Source organism: Hemiscyllium ocellatum, chromosome 31 (assembly GCF_020745735.1).
Source record: "Hemiscyllium ocellatum isolate sHemOce1 chromosome 31, sHemOce1.pat.X.cur, whole genome shotgun sequence".
Classification (NCBI taxonomy): Eukaryota; Metazoa; Chordata; class Chondrichthyes; order Orectolobiformes; family Hemiscylliidae; genus Hemiscyllium; species Hemiscyllium ocellatum.
Genome location: NC_083431.1, coordinates 46907105 through 46932870, shown reverse-complemented (window position 1 = coordinate 46932870; position 25766 = coordinate 46907105). Strand labels below are relative to the sequence as shown.

At 40.8% G+C, this 25766-nt stretch overlaps 1 protein-coding gene across 2 annotated transcripts in view; it reads left to right on the top strand.

Annotated features, from left to right (window-relative positions):
* ap2b1 (adaptor related protein complex 2 subunit beta 1) overlaps positions 1-25766 on the top strand; it is a 313188-nt gene that overhangs the window by 96155 nt on the left and 191267 nt on the right. For both annotated transcript variants that reach the window (XM_060848300.1, XM_060848299.1), the window contains exons 9-13: positions 10157-10252; positions 12521-12636; positions 16834-16999; positions 17515-17613; positions 24423-24682. In XM_060848300.1, the coding sequence (XP_060704283.1) occupies positions 10157-10252; positions 12521-12636; positions 16834-16999; positions 17515-17613; positions 24423-24682 (737 nt within the window). The remainder of the gene's footprint in view (positions 1-10156; positions 10253-12520; positions 12637-16833; positions 17000-17514; positions 17614-24422; positions 24683-25766) is intronic.

The window sequence follows — 25766 nt, the reverse complement described above, 5'->3', positions numbered from 1 at the left end:
ATATATTTGGCATAGTGTTACGGATTTAGATGGAAGGAATTTATTAAGTGCATACAAGCTAAGCATTGAATCTGTACAAAGATAGGAGACAAACATAATATTGGAGGTGAGTGGAAGAAGTTGAAAGAAAGCATGACGAAAGCTGCAGTGGATATCATATTTCAGTGAGGTGTTTGGTCAGGTTCCCCACAGTAGGCTATTGCACGAAATATGGAGGCATGGGATTGAGGGTGACATAGCAATTTGGATCAGATGTCGGCTAGCTAAAAGAAAATAGAGGGTGGTGATTGATGGGAAACATTCATCCTGGAGTTAATTTACTAGTGGTGTACTGCAGGGATCTGTTTTGGGGCCATTGCTGTTTGTCAATTTTATGAACGACCTAGTTCAGAGCACGGAAAGATGGGTTAGTAAATTTGCAGATGACACTAAGGTCGGTGGAGTTGTGGATAGTGCGAAGAATGTTGCAGGTTACAGAAGAACAGAGATAAGCTGCAGAGCTGGACTGAGAGGTGGCAAATGGAGTTTAATGTGGAAAAGTGTGAGGTGATTCACTTTGGAAGGAACAATAGGAATAAAGAGTACTGGGCTAATGTAAGATTCTTGGTAGTGTAGATGAGCAGAGAGATCTGTGTCCATGTACGTAGATCGCTGAAAGTTGCCACCCAGGTTGATAGGAAGACATAGAGTGTGATAGGTTTTATTGGTGGAAGGATTGAATTTTGGAGCGATGAGGTCATGCTGCAGGAGTATTGCGTCCTGTTCTGGTCACCGCATTATAGGAAGGATTTGGAAGCTTTGGCAAGAGTGCAGAGGGGATTTACTAGGATGTTGCCTGGTATGGGAGGGAGGTCTTATGAGGAAAGGCTGAGGGGCCTGTGGTGTTTTAGTTAGGTTGCGAGGTGACTTAATTGAGACATTTAAGGTAATCACAGGGTTAGATAGGCTGGACAGTGAGATGGTGATGCCCAGCACAAGGGAACATAGCTTTACATTGAGGGGTGATAGATATAGGACAAATTTGTAAGGAGAGATCAGTTATCTGTAAGAATAATAGGGTGGTTATGGCAGCGGATTTTAACTTTTCAAACATTGACTGAGACTGCCATTGTGTTACGGGTTTAGATGGAAGGAATTTATTAAGTGCATACAAGCATGTTTTCTGATTCAGTACGTGGATGTACTTCGTGGAGAAGGTGGAAAACTTGACCTACTGTTGGGAAATAAAGCAGGGCAGGTGACTGAGGTGTCAGTGGGGGAGCACTTTGGGGCCAGCGACCATAATTCTATTCGTTTTAAAATAGTGATGGAAAAGGATAGACCAGATCTAAAAGTTGAAGTTGTAAATTGGAGAAAGACTAATTTTGACGGTATTAGACAAGAACTTTCAAAAGCTGATTGGGGGCAGATGTTCCCAGGTAAAGGGACAGCTGGAAAATGGGAAGCCTTCAGAAATGAGATAACGAGAGTCCAGAGACAGTATATTCCTGTCAGGGTGAAAGGAAAGGCTGGTAGGTATAGGGATTACTGAATGACTTAAAAAAAAATAAGGATTTCGTTAAGAAGAAGAAGGAAGCATAATACAGATATAGACAAGATAGATTGAGTGAATCCTTAGAAGAGGATAAAGGCAGTAGGAGTGTACTTAAGAGGGAAATCAGGAGGGCAAAAAGGGGACATGAGATAGTTTTGGCAAATAAAACTAAGGAGAATCCAAAGAGTTTTTACAAATACGTTAAGGACAAAAGGATAACTAGGGAGAGAGAATAGGGCCCCTCAAAGATCAGCAAGGCGGCCTTTGTGTGGAACCACAGGAGATGGGGGAGATACTAAATGAGTATTTTGCATCAGTGTTTACTGTGGAAAAGGACATGGAAGATATAGAATGTAGGGAAATAGATGGTGACATCTTGAAAAGTGTCCATATTCCCGAGAAGGAAGTGCTGGATATCTTGAAACGTATTAAAGTGAATAAATCCCCAGAAGCTGATCGGGTGTACTCTAGAACTCTGTAGGAAAATAGAGAAGTGATTGCTGGGCCCCTTCCTGAGATATTTGTATATCAATAGTCACAGGTGAGGTGCAGAAAGACTGGAGGTTGGCTAACGTAGTGCCAGTATTTAAGAAAGGTGGTAAGGACAAGCCAGGGAGTTACAGACCGATGAGCCTGATGTCGGTGGTGGGCAAGTTGTTGGAGGGAATCCTGAGCGACAGGATGTACATGTATGTGAAAAGGCACGGATAGTCAACATGGTTTTGTGTGTGGGGAAATCATGTCTCACAAACCTGATTGAGGTATTTGAAGAAGTAACAAAGAGGATTGATGAGGGCGGAGTGGTAGACCTAATCTATGTGGACTTCAAGTAAGGCATTTGACAAGGTTCCCCATGGGAGACTGGTTAGCAAAGTTGGATCTCATGAAATACGGGGGGAAGTAGCCATTTGGATACAGAACTGGCACAAAAGTGGAAGATAGAGAGTGGTGGTGGAGGGTTACTTTTCAGACTGGAGGCCTGTGACCAGTGGAGTGCCACAGGATCGGTGCTGGGTCCACTACTTTTTGTCATTTATATAAATGATTTGGATGTGAGCATAAGAGGTATAGTTAGTAAGTTTGCAGATGACACCAAAATTGGAGATGTAGTGGTCAGCGAAGAAGGTTACCTCAGATTACAACAAGATATTGATCAGATGGGCCAATGGGCTGAGGAATGGCAGATGGAGTTCAATTTAGATAAATGTGAGGTGCTGCATTTTGGGAAATCAAATCTTAGCAGGACTTATACACTTAATGGTAAGATCCGAGGGAATGTTGCTGAACAAAGAGACCTTGGAGTGCAGGTTCATTGCTCCTTGAAAGTGGAGTCGCAGGTAGATAGGACAGTGAAGAAGGCTTTTGGAATGCTCTCCTTTATTGGTCAGAGTATTGAGTACAGGAGTTGGGAGGTTATGTTGCAGCTGTGTAGGATATTGGCTAGACCACTTTAGGAATATTGCGTGCAATTCTGGTCTCCTTCCTGTTGGAAAGATGTTGCGAAATTTGAAAGGGTTCAGAAAAGATTTACAAGGATGTTGCCAGGGTTGGAGGATTTGAGCTGTAGGGAGAGGTTGATTAGGCTGGGGCTGTTTTCCCTGGTGCGTCAAAAGCTGAGGGGTGACCTTATAGAGGTTTATGAAATCGTGAGGGGCATGGATAGGATAAATAGGCAAAGTCTTTTGCCTGGGGTGGGGAAGTCCAGAACTAGAGAGTATAGGTTTAAAGTGAGAGGGGAAATATATAAAAATGTTTTCACGCAGAGGGTGATGTGTGTATGGAATGAAGTGCCAGAGGACGTGTTGGAGGCTTGTATAGTTGCAACATTTAAAGGGCATCTGGATTGGTATATGAATAGGAAGGGTTTGGAGGGATATGGGCCGGGTGCTGGGAGGTGGGACTAGATTAGGTTGGGATATCTGGTCGGCATAGACAGGTTGGACCGAAGGGTCTGTTTCCATGCTGTACATCTCTGTGACTCTGTCACTATGATAGGTGTCTGAGGTATTTTCTTTACTCAGAGGGAAGTAGGGGCATGGAATGCACTGGCTGCAACAGTGGTAGACTCATCCACTTAAAGGCCCTTTAAGTGGTCATTGGACAAACATATGGATGAAAATGGAATAGTGTAGCATAGATAGGCTACAGATTGGTTCCACAGGTCAGTGCAACATCGAGGGCTGAAGGGCCTGTACTGCAATGTTATGTTCTATACTAAAAAGGGAAATACATGAAAACAATAATGGATGAGTCAAATTCTTGTTGTCAGTGAAAGAAATTTAATAACAAAAGATGCCATAAATACCAAATTGACCAGGTGAAATTAACAATTTGGTTGGCTGATGCTAGAAATGGAAAAAGCAGTTTATCTCCAAGCAAGCAGCTAGTACTGACGAAATATCCACAAACATGATTTGGGCTTTCATCAAAGTAAATTTAAAAGTTATCACAAGCTTATGCAACGGTATTTCCAGCACAAATAAATACACACACATAGATACACAGAAACAGACCCTCATGCCCACCAGATATCCTAAATTAAACTCGTCCCATTTGCGATATTTAGAATTCTTTGTGTTGCCAATCTACTTAACATTTTGTCTCATAACTTTGTCTATATTTCCCACTGTCTTGGGAAAGCAGCCAGTGTGTTCAAGGACCCCTCCCACCCTGGTTATACTCTTTTCAACCCTCCTCCATCGGACAGAAGATACAAAAGTTTGAAAACACGTACCATTAGATTAAAGTAGAGCTTCCACCAATGTAATCAGCCTTATGACTGGACCTCTCATACATTAGAGTGGATCTTTCTCTGCACCTCCTCTGTAACTGGAACACTTCATTCTGCATTATTCTGTTATCCCAATGTAAGGTATAAATTGTCTGGCTAGCACACAAAATAATTTTTTTACTTCATCTTGGTGCATGTGACAATAATAAATTGAATCATGTTCTCGAAATCCAAAGGAAAATAATTCTTCATGGGAACCAGAATAAAATTGAAAAGCAGCCACTGTAACACAAATAAAAGTAAAATACTGTGGATGCTGGAGATTTGAAATAAAAACAAAAAAAGCTGGAGAATCTCAGCAGGTCTGGTAGTATCTGTGGAGAAAGAAATAGAGACTTTTCTCAGAACACAACTGAAGCTCAGAAGAAAAGTCTTGTTGGACTTGAAATGTAAACTTTCACTCTCTCTCTCCCCACCGGACCATCTAAGTTTCTCCAGCACTTTGTGCTTCAGTGGTAATAAAAGCGCAATGTGGTTTTGTCTGACAAAGGATCCAGGAAAGTGATGTTTATCTGTGAGCAGTACTTGGAGGTGGATAAAGATGTGACTATGATAGGATGGAAGTTTTGTGTTGGTAAGTACTTGAGTACTGTGTAGAGATGTAATCTCCTTATTTGAAAAAAAGTATATAATTTCTTTAGAAGCAGTTCACTCGACTCATCGTTAGGTTGAAAGACTTAGCTTATGAAGGAAGGTTAAACAGGTGACCTTATTGAAACATACAAGATGCTGAAGAGACGGGATATGGTGGGTTCCGAATGATGATCTTGTGGTGGAGACCCGAGAGGGCAAAGCTTAAGATGAAGAGGTCTTCCTTTTCAAACAAATGAGAAATTGTTTTCTGTTAGTGTTTTTGTTTTCTGTTAGTTTTTTGCATGTGAATTATCTTCCCCAGAAGGTAATAGAGGTTTGGTCTCTAACTTTGTTCAAATCTGAGTTCAACATATTTTTTGATTAGGAAGGAAATCAGACGTCGAATGCCCAGCAGGAAAATGGAGCTGAGATTACAAGCAGATTGACCATGATGTTGTTAAATGGTTGAGCAGATTTAAATGACCTACTCTTGTTTCTATGTATACACATGTTTCATACACTATGAAAAAAAATTCCATGTTGATCATGAAAATTGAGAAGGACCAAAGATTCAGGAGAAAGTTTTACTGAAACCAAGGAGGTTTTATTAAAATAAAAAAGGCAACGCTGATGAAGCACAGATCAAGTGAATTCCGGGTTGTGTTTTGCCATCACACGTCATTGATTTCTATATTGGAGTGATATTCGGAAAAAGTGAACACCTTTAAAGGAATAGTGCTGGACTTCGTGGTAAGAAAAACAGCCTTGGATAGACCAGTGACAATATCTTGACTGAGGCTAAAGAGATGGATCCTTAAATTAAGTTTTAAAAAGTAAGTATGAAAATGAATGTACAGGAACCAAATTAATGGTTATTAGTAAAGATCCCACAAAATTTAAGGTGAAAAATCTCAGTTGATGTTTCCAGTGTAGAACAGGTGGATAAATTTGCATACCGGGATCAGATCACTTATACTTGCAAATATCTGTTGATGTGTGTGTGGCTGGGGAGGCCATGGCTTACTGATATTATTAATGGACTGTAATCCAGACCTAGGTAATGTTCTGGGGACTTCAGGTTCGAATCCTGTCATGGAGTATAAATTCAATGCATTCTGAAATTAAGAATCAAATGATAATCATGAATCCATTGTTGACTGACGGGAAAAACATTGGCTTACGAATGCCCTTTAGGGAAGGAAACTGTCATCCTTACCTCGTCTGGCATACATGTGACTCCAGGCCCACAGCACTTTGGTTGACTCTTAGCTGCACTCTGGACAATTAGAGATGGGCAATAAATACTGATTCACAGCAAAATACTGATACTCATGAATGAATTAAAAACAAAATTGAGCTGCCTCTAACTCAGTCTGATGTACTTTTTGTTTTGTTGCTCCTGTGAATAAACATTTGGCCAGAAATGAAGTTGCACCCAACAAGTCAGTGTATGGCCTGTTATAGGGCTTGTGTTGTACAGTGCAAGAGTGTCAGTAAGTTTAAGTATGGCTCTTATTCAAGTTTCATGTGCTCCAGGTGTAGCATAACACATCTGAACAGATCGATTAAAAATATGTAAGTAGAAGCATCTGTGTTTGACTGACTCATCAGGTCAATAGTGTAGCTGTAGCAATTAGTGCCATCACTATGATAGAAAGTGAATTTTGTGTGCACTTGCAAAGTTGTAACTCATTTAGAAAATGCTTTATCCCTATTGGTAGATCCTGAAAATAGGTTAAGCAGATTTGGGGTTCCTTTTGTGTTGACATCTTGAATGGGCACAATAGGATTATCAGAGACTAACAAAATCCCAACAAAGAAAACACAGACTTCTGCTGTTCTAGCTCAGCATGAGTAATGTAGTTTGTCTTAGAAAGTAAAAGGCCCAAAGCTGGGTGTTTAAATATACTGCTACTTCAGATTAAGCAGATAAATGGCTCATTGCTATAATAATGCCTTGGGCAGACTATAGTTTGGAGTATGATGTAGGTTGTTGGAAAAAATTTTTAACTGCAGGATTATTTTGTTTAATGTCAACATTAAAGCAGTCCATCCTTCAGAATTTATCTTGACATTGATCTGAGTATCATTTCTGATGTACACGTGTTAGGTTTGTAACTGATTTTAGAAAGGCCTGTGGAAGTGTAGGAAACTCGGTTATTATATTAAAGGCTCTATGCAAATATATATAGTTGTCATTTTGGCAAGTACTTTTGTACTTAGAAGCCATGCAAAATTCTTTTGCAAGCAGTTGTGGAATGTTACCCTGTTCATATAGTTCAGATGTTAGTACCTGTACCTGTTTATTAATGTAATGGTCAGCTTTGACCTGGAAGATGTGCTGTTGAGTAAGTCTTAACCTTCATTTAGTGATAATAGATTTATCACTGAGGCAAAAAACCCACTTGAGGGACTTCACAGAATCCAGCTCGATATCCCCATAAATATTTAAGGAATATTTCATTATTGGATGATAGGTTAAATTGGGTCATTGCCTATTTATGTGGGCATTAAAGATCCCATTACATTACTCGATGAAGATCTGAGTGTTCTCCTGTCACTTTGACTAATATTCTTCTCTCAACTGAGATGAAAATACATTATATAGCTATTATCCCATTGTTTATGGGACTTTGTGTACACTTTGGCTGTAATTTTCTTTCAAGTGAGGACCGTGACTGGGCAGGAATTACTTAGCTGCAGAGCACTTTATGAAAATCTACAAGGCTCTTTATCAAAGCAGGTTTGTTCATTCTTTCAAGATTAGTGCATTAACAGTTACTTTTAATATGCCTGTCTTAGTGATGCTAATTATATTGCTGTCTTCAGGTGTACTCAATAGAATTACATCCCAATCAGGATTTTGTTGCCTCTGATACTGTCACCTCATTACAGGTTTGTCTCTAAGATGTGTTCTCTATCCAGGAAACTATTGAAATCACAGCAATTGAATAGGGCAGCTCAAATGGTCACATCTGTGCTTTTGATTTGATGTTACCCATATTTGTTTGGCCGTTCCCCAGTTTATACAGAATGAGCTTAAAAGTTATTAAGTAGACTGAGCAGCTAGTTGTCCGAGTCATAGAGCTGTATGGAAACAGATCCTTTGGTCCAACTTGTCCAATCTGACCAAATATCCTAATTTAATCTAGTCCCATATTCCAGCACTTGGTCCATATCCCTCGAAACTCTTCCTATTCATATAATCATCCTGATGACTTTAGAATGTTATAATTGTACCGGCCTCCACCACTTCCTCTGGCAGCTCATTCCATACATACACCAGTCTTGTGTGTGAGCAAGTTGCCCCTGAGATTCCTTTCAAATCTTTCCCCTCTCACCCTAAGCCTATGCCCTCTAATTCTAGACTCCCCACCCCAGGGAAGACACCTTATCTATTTACACTATCTATGTCCCTCATGATCTTATAAACCGCAATAATTTCACCTGTCAGCCTCCGATGCTCCAGGGAAAACAGCCCCTATTCAGCCTCTCCCTGTAGCTCAAATCTTCCAACCCTGGCAACATCCTTGTCAATCTTTTCTGAACCCTTTCACATTTCACAACATCCTTCCTAACATCGTTGAAGGATTTTTGATATGGACAGGTTAGTTTATTATGGAATTGCAGATGTTAGAAATCTGAAAGCAAAACAGAAGTTGCATGAAAAACTCAACATGTCTGGCAGCAGATGTAGAGAGAAAAGAGTTACTATTTGTGAGCTTGGTCCCACACACACAGGCCAGTGCATGGATGAGCAAGGAAGATTGGAGCTTAGAAGTTAGTTTCGAAAACCCGAATGAATAAATGAAAACTAATTCTCACCAAAGTTGTGCTGCAACCTAGCACTGGTTATTTTAGGATTGCTACAGCAGTCTTTGAAAGATTGGGTGCCTGGGTTTTGCAGCCAGTGATGAATGATAGCACTTGCTGCCAACCTGGAAGCAACCTTACTACAAGCAGCTGGTGAGTACTAGCATTAATTTAATTCCAGAGTTCCCTTTAGACATACAGTAGCAGTGATGCCCGAAATAGTTTTGATTTGATTTATTATTGTCACGTGTACGGAGGTAAAGTGAAAAGTTTTATCTTAGGTGCTTTCCAGGCAGACCATACCATCCAGGTGAATCAGGATAACAGAACGGAGTGCAGGATACACTGCTACAGCTGCTGAGAGAGTGCAGAGAGAGATCAGTATTAACATTAAGGAGGTCCATTCAAAAATCTGCTAACAGCGGGAAAGAAGCTGTTCTTGAATTGGTTTGTATGCGCATAGAAACTTTTATGTTGTCTGCCTGGCGGAAGTGAGTTAAACTGGGGTGAGAGATGTCTTTGATGATGTTGGTTGCTTTCCTGGGGCAGCAGGAAGTGTGATGGAGTCAGTGGGTGGGAGGCTGGTTTGTGTGATGGATTGGTCTTGGGAACAGCAGTTGCCATGCTGCGCTGTGATATATCCAGATAGGATGCTCTCTGTGGTGCATCAATAAAACTTTGTAAGTGTCTTTATGGCCATGCTGCACTTCCTTAGCCTCCTGAGGAAGTAGATGCGTTGCTTTCCTTTCTTGACCACTGCTTAAATTGCTAACAGCAGAGACCTCTCCCAGACAGCTTGCCAGGAAGACAAAAGCAATGGTTGCCATGTATGTTTTAATCAGTTAATAGAATATATATATAGTAAGGGTAGAAATGGAAATTTCATTTACCTCAAATTTATTTTAAAAATCTGCATCATTTTTAACAATGGCAAAGTCAGTTTTTCAGGACCAGAGAACTGGTTCAACAATAACGGCTTGGTATGCAATTAAAACCTAGTTTTACCTCAGTCGCCATGGCAGATGTCTTTCATGTGTTTTTACAGTCAGATTAATAGCGTTACAAGTGGAAATTCACATCACATGGTGATTTCTAAAGATTTCCATTGCAAGGATTGAACCAGTGGAGAAGCACTGACATGAAATTCTGGATTTCTCTGTTTATCTGCGTGTGTGCAGAAGTTGCTGTCAGTTTTGCAGTTGTAGTGAGAGTGAACACTGGCAGTTTTCCCACTTTTACAGCAGCACAATTTGAATCAATGTTAGCTGCTGTTTTGCTGTCCTTCAGCAAAACTTGTTAATTGCTGTGGAAACCTCGTGCTCTAGAAGAGTATGTGGAGTGAGGGAAATGTCAAGTTTCGTGTTTGGCTGTGGTTTCAGTTGAAAAGAATTGGATGTTGTTTAAGATGTTTAGTTATAAGAAGGTCCTTTTTTTTTTGCCCTCAGGTCCTGGCAGAGCTGAAGGAATATGCCACCGAAGTTGATGTTGACTTTGTACGGAAAGCAGTTCGTGCCATTGGCCGCTGTGCCATCAAAGTTGAGGTAAGCTTAATGCTGTGGAAAAACTCTGGTGCTGAATAAGAACCACGGTTGCAATGTTGCCGAACGGTTTTTATATATTTATGGGTGTGCGCATTCAGCATTTCTTGCGTATCTATAATTGGCTTAGAGAAGGCAGTGTGAACTGCTCCAGTCTTTGGGGTGAAGGGGCACACAGAGTCATACTGGGCAGATTGTTACAGGATTTGATCCACTTTCAAGTTGGGCAATCTAAACAAATGTTTCTCAATCCCCTTGAGGTGAGAAATTTTAGGTTTATTCAGTTTTTTCTTTGTTCCATACAGCATGGAAACAGACCCTTCAGTCCAACTTATCCATGCTGACCAGTTTTCCAAAACTAAATTATTTCCATTCGCCTGCATTTGACCCATTTCCCTCTAAACCTTTCCTACTTATGTACCTGCCCAAATGTTTTTTAAATGTTATAACTGTACCTGCATCTGCCACTTCCTCTGGCAGATCAGTCCACACAAACCACTTTCTGTGTGAAAAACCTGCCCCTCTGGTTCCTTTTAAATCTTTCTCCTCTCACCTTAAAAATATGCCCCCTAGTTTTTGACTCCCCTACTCTAGGGAATCGACTTTTTACTATTCATCTTAACTATGCCACTCATGATCTTATAAACCTCTGAAAGGTCACTCCTCAATCTCCTAAACTCCAGTGCAAAAAAAAACACATACAATCCAGCCTCCTCTTCTAACTCAAAAGCACCTGGTAACATGCTTGTAAATCAACTTCTCCAATTTAATTAACACAATCATACACCATAGAAACATGCTCTTTGGCCCAACTTATACATATCGACCAAGTTTCCAAAACTGAACTTGTCCCATTTGCCTGTGGTTTGCCCATGTCCCTCTAAACCTTTCCTATCCATGTACCTGCCCAAATGCCTTTTGAATGTTTAATTGTACTCGCTGCTATCACTTTCCTCAATAGCTTATTCCATAAACGTACCACCCTCTGAGCGACAGTGTTGCCCCGCAGGTCTTTTTAAAATCTTTCTCCTCTTATCTTAAACCTATGTCCACTAGTTTTGGACTCCTCAACCCTGGGGAAAAGACCGTGGTTATTCATCATATCTGTGCCCTTCATGATTTTATAAATCTCTGTAAGGTCACTCCTCAGTCTTCTGTGTTTACGTTTTTTTCTGAACCACAAGCCTTGGGGACAAAGAAACCAAACCGAACTGCAGTGCGTTCTGAATGCCATATAGAAATTGCAGATTATTTCACTACTTGCATTTTAATAAAACAAAGAACAGTGCTTTTGGGGTGAAGGGGTTTGGCTTTGATGCCTTTATCAGGAATGCTAATGTATTCATTTAAATGTTGAGAGCTAATGACATTACTGATTTTTACAAATTCTTAGAAAATGAAGCAATATAAATTATTTTGCCAAAATAAGCAATCTTAACAGAAAACAGCCATTAAAATAAAGCACTACAACTCTGCACCGTGAGTTCTGAATGACCGATATTCACTGGTGGGTTTCTTTCTTTATCATTCCCGGGACGAGGACGTCACGAGCTAGGGTAGCATTTATTGTCCATTCCTAATTGTACTGAGCGCAGTTGAAAGTCACCCACATTGCTGTGGGTCTGAAGTCACATGTAGGCCAGACCAGGTAAGGATGGCAGTTACCTTCCTGAAATGATATCAGGGAACCAAATGGGTCATTCCGACGATCAACAATGGCCGATTCATGATCGTCATTAGACTCTTAGTTCAGATTTTTTGTTTTATTAAATTCCAGCTTCACCATCTTTCCCGTGGTGGGATTCGAACCAGGTCCCTAGAACATTAACTGGGAGTCTGAATTAACTGTCCAGCAGTGATACCACGAGGCCATTACCTGACCTCCAACTTAGCCACAATTGGAGGCTAATTAACTTCAGCTTTTTGTAAACTTTCTTTGTAGCTTGTTCTTTCTGTAAGGTTCCAACACATTCTGGTACCAATGGGCTTTCATAGCCTCACTGCTCTGAGAATCTGAGATTTTACCTATTCCCATCTTGCGTGCGCAATTTGTCTCTGGAAATTTGACCCTGTTTGTAGATGTACTGGAGGGCAATGAAAGGGAAGCTAATTATTTCAAGCTGTTTTTCTTGCCATTTTCTAAACCTGCACTTTTTAAATGTTATTTATTTGACTTCCTGTTAAATGTTCATGGCTGTCTGGAATTATGGAATTGATTGGATTCATTTTTTTGAAAATTTTAGTTCTGATATGCGACTTGTTCTATTGCAGCAATCTGCTGAACGCTGTGTGAGCACTCTGCTTGATCTCATCCAGACAAAAGTGAATTATGTCGTCCAGGAGGCTATTGTGGTCATAAGGGACATCTTCCGCAAATATCCCAACAAGTAAGTAGGAAAGTAGATCATGTGTGGAAATATTAGGGAGTACAGTGTGAAAGTTCTTCTCTAAGTGCTGTCTAAGAGACTTGGCATCTTACCTGGCAGTGCTCTGTGCTGTGAATCTGACCTCTGTGTCAATGAGCTGAAAACGTGTTGCTGGAAAAGCGCAGCAGGTCAGGCAGCATCCAAGGAACAGGAAATTCCATAAATTCTATTAAGTAATCTAAAAAAATCTGAAGTAATCTAAATCTAAAATTCGACGTTTCGGGCATAAGCCCTTCATCAGGAATGAGGAAAGTGTGTCCAGCAGGCTAAGATAAAAGGTAGGGAGGAGGGACTTGGGAGAGGGGCAATGGAGATGCGATGGGTGGAAGGAAGTCAAGATGAGGGTGATAGGCCGGAGTGGGGTGGGGGGCGGAGAGGTCAGGAAGAAAATTGCAGGTTAGGAAGGCGATGCTGAGTTCAAGGGATTCGACTGAGACAAGGTGGAGGAAGGGGAAATGAGGAAACTGGAGAAATCTGAGTTCATCCCTTGTGGTTGGAGGGTTCCCAGGCGAACTCTGATTTCTCCAGTTTCCTCATTCCCCCCCCCACCTTGTCTCGGTCGAATCCCTCGAACTCAGCACCGCCTTCCTAACCTGCAATCTTCTTCCTGACCTCTCCGCCCCCACACCACTCCGGCCTATCGCCCTCACCTTGACCTCCTTCCACCTATCACATCTCCGTCGCCCCTCCCCCAAGTCCCTCCTCCCTACCTTTTATCTTAGCCTGCTGGACACACTCTCCTCATTCCTGTTGAAGGGCTTATGCCCGAAACGTCGAATCTCCTGTTCCTTCGATGATGCCTGACCTGCTGTGTTTTTCCAGCAACACATTTTCAGCTCTGATACTCCAGCATCTGCAGACCTCACTTTCTCCTCTGTGTTAATGAACCAATCTAATCTGGTTGTTTCGTACGGTCGTAGCCATGGTAACATAGAAAAAGGCCATTTAGCCCATTGACTCCGTGCTAGCTCTTTGTTAACCAGTCCAGCTCTCTTGGTCTATTGCCATTGTTCCTGCAGTTTATTTTGCTCAAGTGCCCACCAAATTTCTATTGAAATCATTGATCTGCTTAATTTCCACCACGCTAGTAGGTATTAAGTGCAAGGCCATTATCACTTAACATGAGACTTTTTTTTTTCCATGTTTTTTCAAGCTAAAAGCAGAGGGTCAGGATAAATAGGTCCTTCCTGGATGGCGGACTGTAACTCATGGGATATCACTGGATTCAGTTCTCTGACCTCAACTATTTGCAATCTGTAGAAATGATCTGCAAGCAGGGACAGAGTGTAACATAACAAAGTTCAAGATGATACTAAAATCGGTCAGAAAGCAGGTTGTGATGTTGCAATAAAGACTTTACAGATGGATATTGCTAAACTAGGAGAATGGGTCAGATAGAATTGAATGAGGATAACTGTGAGGTTGTCCATTTTAGTTGGAACAACAAAAAGGAAGATTGTTAAATGGGAAGCAGATGCGAAGTGTGTCAGTGCAGAGGGATCTGTATGTCTTTGTACATGAATCGCAGAAAGTGGGTGTGCAGGTGCAGTATATAATAAGAAAGGCAAATGGAATCTGGCATTTATTGCAAAAGGATTGGGTTATCAAAGTAAAGAAGTCTTGTTACAATTTATAGAAAGGGTTGATGAGACCACGCTTGAATATTGTGTCCAGTTCTGCTCGTCTGTTCTTAAGAAAGAATGTGCTGGCACTGGAGGCAGTGCAGAGGAGCTTCTCCAGGCTGACGTTTGAGGAGTGGTTGATTATTTTAGATTATTTTATTATTTGCTTGAGTTTAGAGGAAAGAGGCGGCATCTGATTGAGGTATGTAAAATGCTCAAGGGCATTGAGGAGGTGAACATTGAACAAAAGGGCATATATGTGGAGAGGACGTCGGTTCAAAATTGAGATGAGGTGAAGTTATTTCTCCCAAAGGGTTGTAAACCTGTGGAGTTATCTGCCCCAAACTGAAGTGGAGGCAGAATCAACAAACAGATTCAAGAACAAAATAGCTAAAGTTTCTGATGAAAACTGAGATAAAGAGCCACGAGGAGCAGGCAGGAAAGTGAATTTCCGACCAGGGTAAGATCAGCCATGGTCATGTTAAATGGCAGAGAGGATTCAAAGGACTGAATTGCTTATTCCCGCTCCTAATTCCTACTTTCCTATGTTTTCCCGAATCTCTTGCCCAAATGTGTTTCTCCTCCTCATGGACTCTGTTAATGGAGCAGCTGTATTTTATCTATATGTTATATTACCTATACCATAATCTATCAAGCCTTCCACCAATCTCCTTTGTTCAAAGGAGAACAACCACAGCTTCTCCAAACTAACCTTGCAGCTAAAATTCCTTGTCCTTAAAATCATTCTGGTAATTTCTTTTGCCCTGTCTCAAGAGCTGTCCTATCTGTTTCAGGAGGGGAAGAGTAACAGAAAACAATTGGAATTGACATATTTGAAGGTGGTCAGGGCAAACAGCTATTAAATAAACCACAATGCCAAAGAAAGAAGTTTAGGAAAACCAAGACACTGCTTCCATTGTTAAATGTAAAAGGTAAATGTAAAGCTCTGCCAAGCACCAAAATAGAAAAAATGTTTTTATTTAAAAATTCAAAATTTAAGACTTCTATGAAAATGCCACTTTATCAACAAGGCAAGTGGTATCCAAATAGTTCAGGAAGCAGTAGAAAAAAGTTGTGCAGGAACCATCTGCTTCTAATGAACTTTTAGCAATTCTAAGAAATATTCAACATTCTCATTTACTTATAATATAGTACATGGAACAGTACAGCACAATATAGGCCCTTTGGCCCTCGATGTTGTACTGGCATTCTATCGGACTCTAAGGTCAGACTAACCTACATACCTTTCATTCTACTAACTTTCATGTGCCTATCCAAGAGTTGCTTAAATATCCCTAATGTATCTGACTCTACTACCACAGCTGGCAGTGCATTCGATGCACCCACCACTCTGAGCAAAGAACGTACCTCTGACATCTCCCCATAACCTTCCTCCAGTTACCTTAAAACGATGCCGCCTTGTGATCAACATTTTCACCGTGGGAAAAAGATTCCTCCGGTATCCAAAACGGTCTACAGGGCAACTTCAATTATCCAACTTTCGGGTAATCCGAGCAAGATCACAAGGTCACGTAACAGCATTAGGCAACTCAGCATTGAGCTAAACGGCATTATGACGTGCGTTGCCAGATAACCAAGGCATGTTTGGATAGCCAGCTCTCATTAATTACAACACATATATTATCTGAACAATCAGTTATCCATCAAAGTAGCCCCTACCCATCTCGTTGGATAAGCGAGGTTGTTCTGTCCTTATTGAGGGGAACAGCCACAGGGGCTCCCTGCACTGTCTGCCTATTCCCTTTCTCTCTCCTGACTGAAAAGGAATTTACATTTATGTGCATAATTGGATCAAAGCCAGTGCAAACAGGAATAGCAGTTACATATTCATCTTTCCTCTCAGTTTCACATATTTTAAGGTATATTTTGTGAGCAGGACAGAGGAAAATCCATCTTATATTGAACGGTTTTACTTTCGTCAAGCTCCCAGTCAATATCCTGTACAGTGTAGTTCTAATTTATTCAAAGTACTCAGATCTGTTTTCTTCAAGGATAGCTATGACAAATTTGAAGAATAGAATTGTTGCATAGATGCTATTAGAAATAATCAGGGAATTAATCGCAAGCACAAGTGGAGTAATCAAGGCAAATCTATAGTGATTAAGAATGTATTGCAGTGACAGCAAACCTTGTCCCTGACTGGAAACTGAAGTGCGTAAAGCCAGAAGTCTCACGGCACTAGATTGTCCAACGGAGTTAATGTGAAATCACAATCTTTCGGAGCACTGCTTCTTCATCAGGTGAGGTGACCTGGTGTCGTGTGATTTCTGGCTTTGTCCACCCCAATCCAACACAGGCATCTCAGGCTAAAACAGACCATAACACTGATGTGCCAAGAATTAAAATGTGGCCTCCAGTGGAATGCTCTTCATTCACCAAAAAGAAGCTAAGAAAGAATGTCAACATAATCTATTTTGAACTTTAAACAAACTTGATTGGCAATGTCAGTGAAGATAGAGTCTTTGGTATTTAATATTATGTTGATGTAATTAATGTGGTGACTTTGACTTGCCAGGTATGAGAGCATCATTGCAACCTTGTGTGAAAATTTAGATTCTCTTGATGAACCAGATGCACGGGCAGCCATGATCTGGATTGTGGGTGAATACGCAGAGCGGATTGACAACGCTGATGAACTGTTGGAAAGCTTTCTGGATGGCTTCCATGATGAAAGTACCCAGGTAGGGGCCAATGGACCTGCTCAGTGAATGAGAATTATCTCCCTGTGATTCATTCCACGACCTTCCTGACTTGGGAGTAATTGAAGAAAGTGGAGCTCCAGGGAAGAAATACTGATGAATAAATGCTGTTAAATTTGCCCCTCTGAATCTGGGTCACCTGCTTCTGCCTTAGCCAGGTAATTTGTGGAAAGCAGATGGTAGAGGGTTATAGAAGGAAAGGATGCAGAGCGAAACCTGATCATGAATTAAAACGATGGGCTAAATTTTGTTAAAGTAATTTATTAGCATTGAAGACGTGACACTGACAATTGCAAAACAGAAGTGAATAACAAGGATATGAAACGCAGGGTTTCGTGGTTTAAGGGAGTTAACATGAAAAGGCTAAGGAGAATACTTGGGCCTTTCCTTGTAATAGCCTGCAATAAATTCCTTGAATTGGCATACCTACCTATCAAACAAGCTCAACAATTTGACATTTAAGAGGAATAAAAATTTTTGTGATTTCCCTCTGACAGGTGCAATTGACCCTGCTTACGGCAATTGTGAAATTGTTCTTGAAGAAGCCAACCGATACTCAGGAGCTGGTCCAGCAGGTCCTCAGTCTGGCAACCCAGGTAGGAAGGCCAGGGCAATGCTTGCAATTTGCTGAGATAATGCCTGTATATATATATATACCAAAACAACATTTGTGCTTGGGAGGTTTTGCTGGATGCTGCCAGATTTTTGACCAGCACATGTTTGATGGATTGTAGACACCCTTTGGATGTCTGATCACATGGCATTTCACAGCATTGTTATATCTCTGTGCGAGTCTATATTGCAATTTCTTGATATTGCCACTGTTAGGTTAAATGTACTTTGTGAATGATTAGATTCATAGTCCACCGAACCTGGGAGATGAGTGTTTGGAGTCAGATGAAGAATCCGAACGAGGGTGTGTTGGATAAATGTGCTGGTGAATGTCTAAACCACGTTTCTATTCATGTACTCCTTGGGTGAAGAGTCTGCAGAGAAAATAACCTCGGGCAAACAGAGAGCTTGACAAGTCTGCTGCCAGATTCCTGAATGGGGAAGTACTTGCCAATCCTGTGTTTGTTCCGAGAAGATGGGATGAAAAGAGTCATTGAAGTCGCTTTTAGAGATGAGGTTGTAAGATATCGGTCTGGGCCCTAGAGTTGGGAGCTGTAAAATTAATGAATTTTTGGAATTGTGAAGAAAGGCTATGCCGAAACCAAGCTGATCATTTTTCTGTTAAGGACAGCATGTACTTATTCTTTAATCTTGTGAGGAGAGAAGTGAGATTGAGTGAAGAAAATGTCAGTTTATTTTTACTGCAGCCAATTCTTATGAACTTTATCTCACTGATGTTCCTAAGGCTCCGTTGCAAAATGTAAAAAACACAGACATTGCATCGATAAGCAACTCTGGTAATGAGGACATGTTGTCAAATCTCTGGGTAACTCTCATGTACAATTGAGTATTTAGACTGGGTGAACATATTATTGGATTGCTTATGACTGTGACCTGGAACATTCCGAAAAGGCTAACCCAAATCTTTTGACCAATCATGTTACCTCCTGACCAGTGTTCCACTGTTCCTTAAATAAGTTTAATGTTCTGACCTCACCACCATGCTTAACACTGAAGCTTTTTTGTTTTTGAAATAAAAGTTCTGATATCTTACTCTCTGTCTGCAGTGTGGAACTCCTATGTCCACTCGTTATCTTGTCCTATTTAAGATTAGATTAGATTACTTGCAGTGTGGAAACAGGCCCTTCGGCCCAACAAGTCCACACCGACCCGCCGAAGCACAACCCACCCATACCCCTACATTTACCCCTTACCTAACACTACGGGCAATTTAGCATGGCCAATTCACCTGACCCGCACATCTTTGGACTGTGGGAGGAAACCGGAGCACCCGGAGGAAACCCACGCAGACACAGGGAGAACATGCAAACTCCACACAGTCAGTCGCCTGAGTCGGGAATTGAACCTGAGTCTCAGGCGCTGTGAGGCAGCAGTGCTAACCACTGTGCCACCGTGCCGCCCATAATTTAAGTGTTTGATAAAAACATTCGCTATCCGGCTTAACGTTTATGTAGCTCGGTAATGTTTCCGTCTTCATAGTGTTGTGGACCAGACCAGCCCACCTCAAAATATTTTAAGAAGGTAGCCTAGATCCTAAAGTTTTCCTTATTTTTAAAGTCAAAAATGATGTCTCTGTTCCAGATGCAATTAGACTGGTAAAGCTATTCGATATTAAGCAAAACACAATTTATTTGAAACACTACATAGCCAAGAAAGAGGAAGTTAAAATAACAACTCTATTTGAAAACTTAACAGAATAATAGATACAGTAACTATTAGTAATTAACTGTTCTAATATAGTAATGCCCTATAAACACACCCCTTGGCAAGAAGGCAAATTCAGAAACATTCTCACATGCAGTTTTCCAATCCAGGATGAAAAAACATAAGATTCAGGGAGAGTAGAATCCGGGAGGCATTCACTGAAGCTTCCAACTCTGTTCAGACCCCAAAAGCTTCTATTGCTACTAAAAAACCAAAACACAAATCCTAATATGAGAGCTGGCTGCACCTATTCAGGCTGTTTTTAAAGAACAGAGCCTTCCAAGCTGTTTACTCAAGTGATCTTAACTGGCTACCTCAAACTGGCTACCTTATAATCTCTCTTCAAAAAAAAAGCCAGGGCAAAATAACCTCTGAAAGTGCCAGCATTATCACATAAGGCTAAGGAATGCTAGTTGATCGTGTGGTATCTTATAGCTCTCCTGACCCTGGGGTTTGCTTTGTAGCCTGAAAGGACATTTGTATTTCAGTGATCATTATTCTATGATATGTTCCAGGCAGAGTGTGATCAAGGTACTCTGCAGCTTCTGTCTGATCCCTGGGTATTGATACTAAAGAGATTTGGCAAAGTAATAGGACCATATCATATAGGAGCAACAGTAGGACATTCAGCCCATCAACTCTGCTCTACCATTCAATAGGATCATCACTAATCTGATAATCAAGTGCGCTTCATCTGAATCATGTCAAACTAACTATTACCTGCTTGATTTATTACAGATTTTAATACCATTTACACGTGAGAAATAACAATCGAAATTAAGTTGTGTTTCCAATTATTTTACCTTTAATTTTACTTACACTTTAAGCATTTGAAAAAAAAATTGTCCTCTTGGACAGAAATTTCCCTTGTCAAACAATGTTGCATAATAACCAGAACTGTATACAGTACTTGAACTATGGCCTAAGTGCTTTCAAAAGTTCCAGTGTAATCCCTGTGCTCTGATACTTTTGTGCCTTGTCTAAGGAAAGTATCTAGCATGTCAGCTTAAGTACCTGATTTAATTTTCTTGCCAGCCTTAGTGCGATTCCACGATGCTTCTCGATATCACACCATTTGTCGTGCCATGACACAGTTACCTCTCATTTCTCCAGAGTAAATTCCATTTGCCACCTGAGCAGCCTATTGATAATGACAGAGAAATCTGTAAAGTGTAGGAAGCCAATTTTTGTATCAGCTGCAAACTTCTGAATTATGCCACTGTATTTAAGTCATAGTAACAGGGAACTGTGGGATTATGGGAAGGAATGCGAGCTAGGAGGCTCCCAAGTTCAATTCACTTGTCTGTGTTGAGTTAGGTGTATTATTACTTGGGCCATTGGAAGGGGCTGTATTTTACATTGGTGCAGCTGAGATTGTTTAGGTAGCTGCTGGTGGAATGGGCCTGAGTTACGCTGTCCTTGGTCTCCCTGTGAATGTTGGGCGAGTGCAAGATTGGATTTGGCTGTAATGGTATTTGCAGCTGAATAAACCAGCAATGTTTCTAGGGCTGTAGCCAACTGAGTGAGGTGCTTAACTGTGGAATCCTACGCTCTCAAAAAAAACCCCTTCCTTCGCATCAGGAAAAGTTAAAATTCTTTGTTATTTAGTACAAAAGGCCATGTGAAATGAGTTGCATTTGGAATGAATTGAGCTTTACTGATATGAGGTAAAGTATTTGAAATGTATGGAATTGAATTGAATATCAAACTGTAATGAAATGGCAAAGCATTGGAAATGATACAGTTTAACTAATAGTTTCATCTTTGTGGTGAAATTGTACTACGTGCCATTTAGTATCTGAACACGATATAACTAAGGCAGGAATTAAAATCCTAGAAGCGATAATGTTACAACTAGTGTTCTGCTTATGATGTAGACTTCTGTAATCCAAAAACCTTTTTTTAATCTTTGAGACAATCCTTCATTCCCTGATTTTTCTTTCATCCTGCAAAAAGGCTCTTCATGTCCTATCTTGGCATTACCTAAAAAAGCAAGATTTATCTCTTTGTGCTGTTCGGCCTTGGTTTCTTGTAAGGTGGCTTTTGCTTTATTTAGAGTCATAGCCATACAGTATGGAAATAGCTGCTTCAGTCCAACTAGTCCACACTGGCTATGTTCCGACTTATGTTTGGCACATATCCCTCCAAACCTTTCCTATTTATGTCCTTATCCAAATGTCTTTTAAATGTAACTGTACCCGCATCCACCACTTGGTCTGGCAGTTCATTCCACACACAAACCACTCTATGTTTTTTAAAAACGTTGCCCCTCGTGTTCTTTTTAAATCTTTCTCCTCTCACCTTAAAATATGCCCCTAGTTTTGGGATCCCCCTCCCTAGGGAAAAGGCCCTTGCTATTCACTTTATCTATGCCACTCATAATTTTATAAACCTCATTCCTCAACCTCCTACACTAAAGTGAAAAAGACCCAGCCTATCTTGATAATCAAACCTTAGATTCCCAGCACCATTCTGGTAAACCTTTTCTGAATCCTCTTCAATTTAATCATATCTTTCCTGTAACGGGGCAACCAGACCTGGACACGATATTCCAGAAGAAGCCTCACCAATGTCCTGTACAACAGTAACGTAACGTCCAACTTCTGTACTCAAAGATTTGAGCAATGAGGGTTTTTTCAATTCAGATAAATTGAGCTCAGTCAAGTACACAAAATGGATCCACAATATATCAGCCCTTTTTGGATGGAATTGAGCAAAATGGATAATTTGAGCTGAGTTGAATGAAGCATGCTAAAATAATCTATGCAACTTAGTTTTCATGGATGGTTCAGTGCTAAACGCCATTTATCAATGCAGATGTTCTTTGCCTTTATGCTGTTAAACCAAAAGTGATAGAGAAGGCTCACGCATGCAGAAGGTATACAGCAGATTATCCAGTCCATTTGTGTCTGTGTTTGTAACTGTGAACTGCATCCTGACTCTCTTCCTTTGTTTTTGTGACCTTTAATCTGATGCTCACTGGATTAAAAAAAATCAAATGTATTAGGTTTATGAGTATGTGGAACTTTTAAAAGGAAAATGTTTGATGCGTGATATATTACCGTCAGTCATATTTGCAATTATTGTGAAGTCGGTGTGGATATTGTTGGGGGGAGGCGAAAAGAAAATGTAAATACTGACAATCAGAGCAGTTTAGTCCCTCCTATATGACTCAGAGATTCGGACTATATACAGCAGGCCTCTATAAAATCCTGTGGATCCATTGGTAAGATCAGCATGCTAATATGCTGCTCACTCAGCACAATATCCCCAGCATTGAAGCATTAATCAGGCTTGATCAGCTCCATCATCTGCATGCCTGACATAATACTCCAAATCAAACACTCTGCTCGGACCTTTGACTTGGCACGTAAGCCCCAGGATAGCAGAGGACAGTCTCAAAGTTGTCGTCTATAATATGTGACATCCCCACTGAATTCTGGGGAATCCTGCCACAAGACTCCCTGAAGTGAAGGGAAAGCATCTGGGAACAAATGTGCACTTAGACTCCCATTGTAAATGGAGTCTATGACAATCCGGGCATCCCATCTTCCCATTTCTCTCCAACTACCAGCTGCCCTGCTTGTATCACAATCTGAAGATTTAGATTAGACTTAGACTTACAGTGTGGAAACAGGCCCTTCGGCCCAACAAGTCCACACCGACCCGCCGAAGCGCAACCCACCCATACCCCTACATTTATCCCTTACCTAACACTACGGGCAATTTAGCTTGGCCAATTCACCTGACCCGCACATCTTTGGACTGTGGGAGGAAACCGGAGCACCCGGAGGAAACCCACGCAGACACGGGGAGAACGTGCAAACTCCACACAGTCAGTCGCCTGAGTCGGGAATTGAACCCGGGTCTACAGGCGCTGTGAGGCAGCAGTGCTAACCACTGTGCCACCGTGCTCATGCGCTGGACTCTTCAGTCGCTTGAGAACTCCTTTTTAGTGTAGAAACAAATCCTGCACAGCCCCATGGCATTGCCTAAGAAGAAGCTTTTTCTTCCTTTGGGTGGTCTTTGACCTGCTGCACACTGAGCCTGAATAAATGGGCCTGTGGAGCTTTTATAAGGAAAGGAGATTTAGTGTGTGATATTTTATGTGTGTCTTGTTTGCTGACATATTATGAAGCTGGTGTTGACATCAGTGTGGATTTTATTAGAGGGAAAGGAAAACCAAATACTGACATTCAAGCATAAAGGTGCTGGATCTAAACAAAATGCAAACATTCAGATCTCTCTTTCTGACCTTGATGTTTTGTTTGTTCACCAGAGCTTCTGGGAGTAATTGGAATTCTTTAGTGGAGTAAAATCCTACTACAAATAAAGAAGTGCCAGTGTGTGAATTTTTATTTCAACTACAGCTGCAGCTCAGCTTCTATGAATATAAAATTGTGCTTTATCTCTTGATGTCTGAAATGGATGCAAGGACAGCAGTTTACTCTTGAACCTTCCCTTCTTTCTCCCTTTCAACAGCATAAAACATGCTGCACTTCAATCTCCCTTCAGTTTAAAAGAAGCCCCATTTGACTCGGGACATTCACTCTCTTTCTTTCTCCACAAGTGCAACCGTATCTGCTGCACTTCATTTTTATTTTGGTTTCACAGCATTTATAATATTTTGTTTTTGTCAAATGACTTCACCCTGACACTTTTTTTTGTGATGTTAGAGGTTATCTGTATATTTACAAAATTGTCTTCAGTCCATGGGACTTTGTGCACGACACACAGGTTAGTTATAGATTGCATATGTACAGCGTGTTCTGCGTTCAAGTTGCTGGCTAGCTCATCAAAGAGCTGCAGCGACCCCCAGCCTGTGAGAGTCTGAATTCTTATAGTTCCAGGTGGTGATATATCAGCTCTTTTTAAAATTCATTTCAGTGGAAGAGAATATTCAAATGACATTAGTGGATTTTGCTGAGTATTTGCAATCAGTATTTTGGTTAAAAAGACATGGTTTTATTTACTGGTGAGTTCCAATAATTGAATCAAGAGTAAACTGGACTGACCTGGCAAAAGCTATAGATATGCTAATATTTCTTCCCTTTCTGTATGTCTCTAGGATTCTGATAATCCTGATCTCCGTGACCGTGGTTATATATACTGGCGCCTGCTGTCCACAGACCCTGTGGCTGCAAAAGAAGTAGTGTTGTCTGAAAAGCCACTAATTTCTGAAGAGACTGATTTGATAGAACCGACCCTGCTGGATGAGCTCATCTGTCACATCGGGTCATTGGCATCTGTTTACCACAAACCTCCAAATGCATTTGTGGAGGGTAGCCACGGGATCCATCGCAAGCACCTGCCAATGCAACTTGGAGGGTTAGTACCAATGTGTGAAAGGCTATAATGTAAATGAATTTGACAGACATTTTGTGCTTAGTGGAAGAAGATAGACTTGATATTGAATGATATGGAAATCTCTAATCGCTGATGCCTGATGATCCACCTCATTCAGGAAAAAGAGATATGATTTTGTACTAGATAGCAACAATTTTCCCTGGAGTGCACATTAGCCTTTCATTGCATGGTGTTGCTTTGTTTGGCACTCTTGTCTAAAGCTCATCAAAAATGACAAACCTTGGAGCAAAAGTTTCTTTATTGGTAGGCTAAGGAGGAAAAATTCCATTTGATAGAATGATAGTGTTATTGGCTTAAATTCAGTGTCACAGAAGTTGCGTTACACATGAGTGAGCACTGTGATATGAAGCAAGTGCACATGACCTCCTCAAACCTGAGGTCTACAGACGCAAAAATCTGAGACCCCGAACTGGCAACCTGGTGTGCCCAAAGCATATGTTAACTTCTTATTTCAGCTGCAGCTTGATCTGATGCAGTAGTGCAAATGAGTTTAGAGGAATTGGTTTTACATCTTTCTCACCCTGCTTGCTAATCACTGCGTTAGCAGAGAATGATGCCTTCATGGAGATTTATTACTTGAATGAATAATCCACTTTGGGACAATATAATGTCTTGGCAGCAGGCCACAACCTGTTAATAAAGACATGTTGGGACACAAAGCTTGAAAAAGTGAAGATTGTTTGGTCCAATGTGCCTGTTTTTCAATAGTTGGTAGCAATTTGTAAGGGTGTAGTTTTGTCCAGCTTGTTTAATAACTTGATTGAGGTGAGCCAGGTGAACATTCTATGGTATTAACCATACCAAGCTACCATGAGCTTTGGTTTGCAGCAAGGTTAGAAATACTGTTACAAAATTAATTTTACATTTAACTGTCAGTGCTTGGTTAATTTCACCAAGTAAAAGTAACCAAGCATTGACAGTTAAATGTAAACAGAATTTTGTCTCAGAAATTCATCATGTGAAACTTATTCTACTCCTTTACAACACATTGGCCAAAACTGCATGAACTGCTTTTGATTGGCATCTGTTTTTTAATTGATAAGAT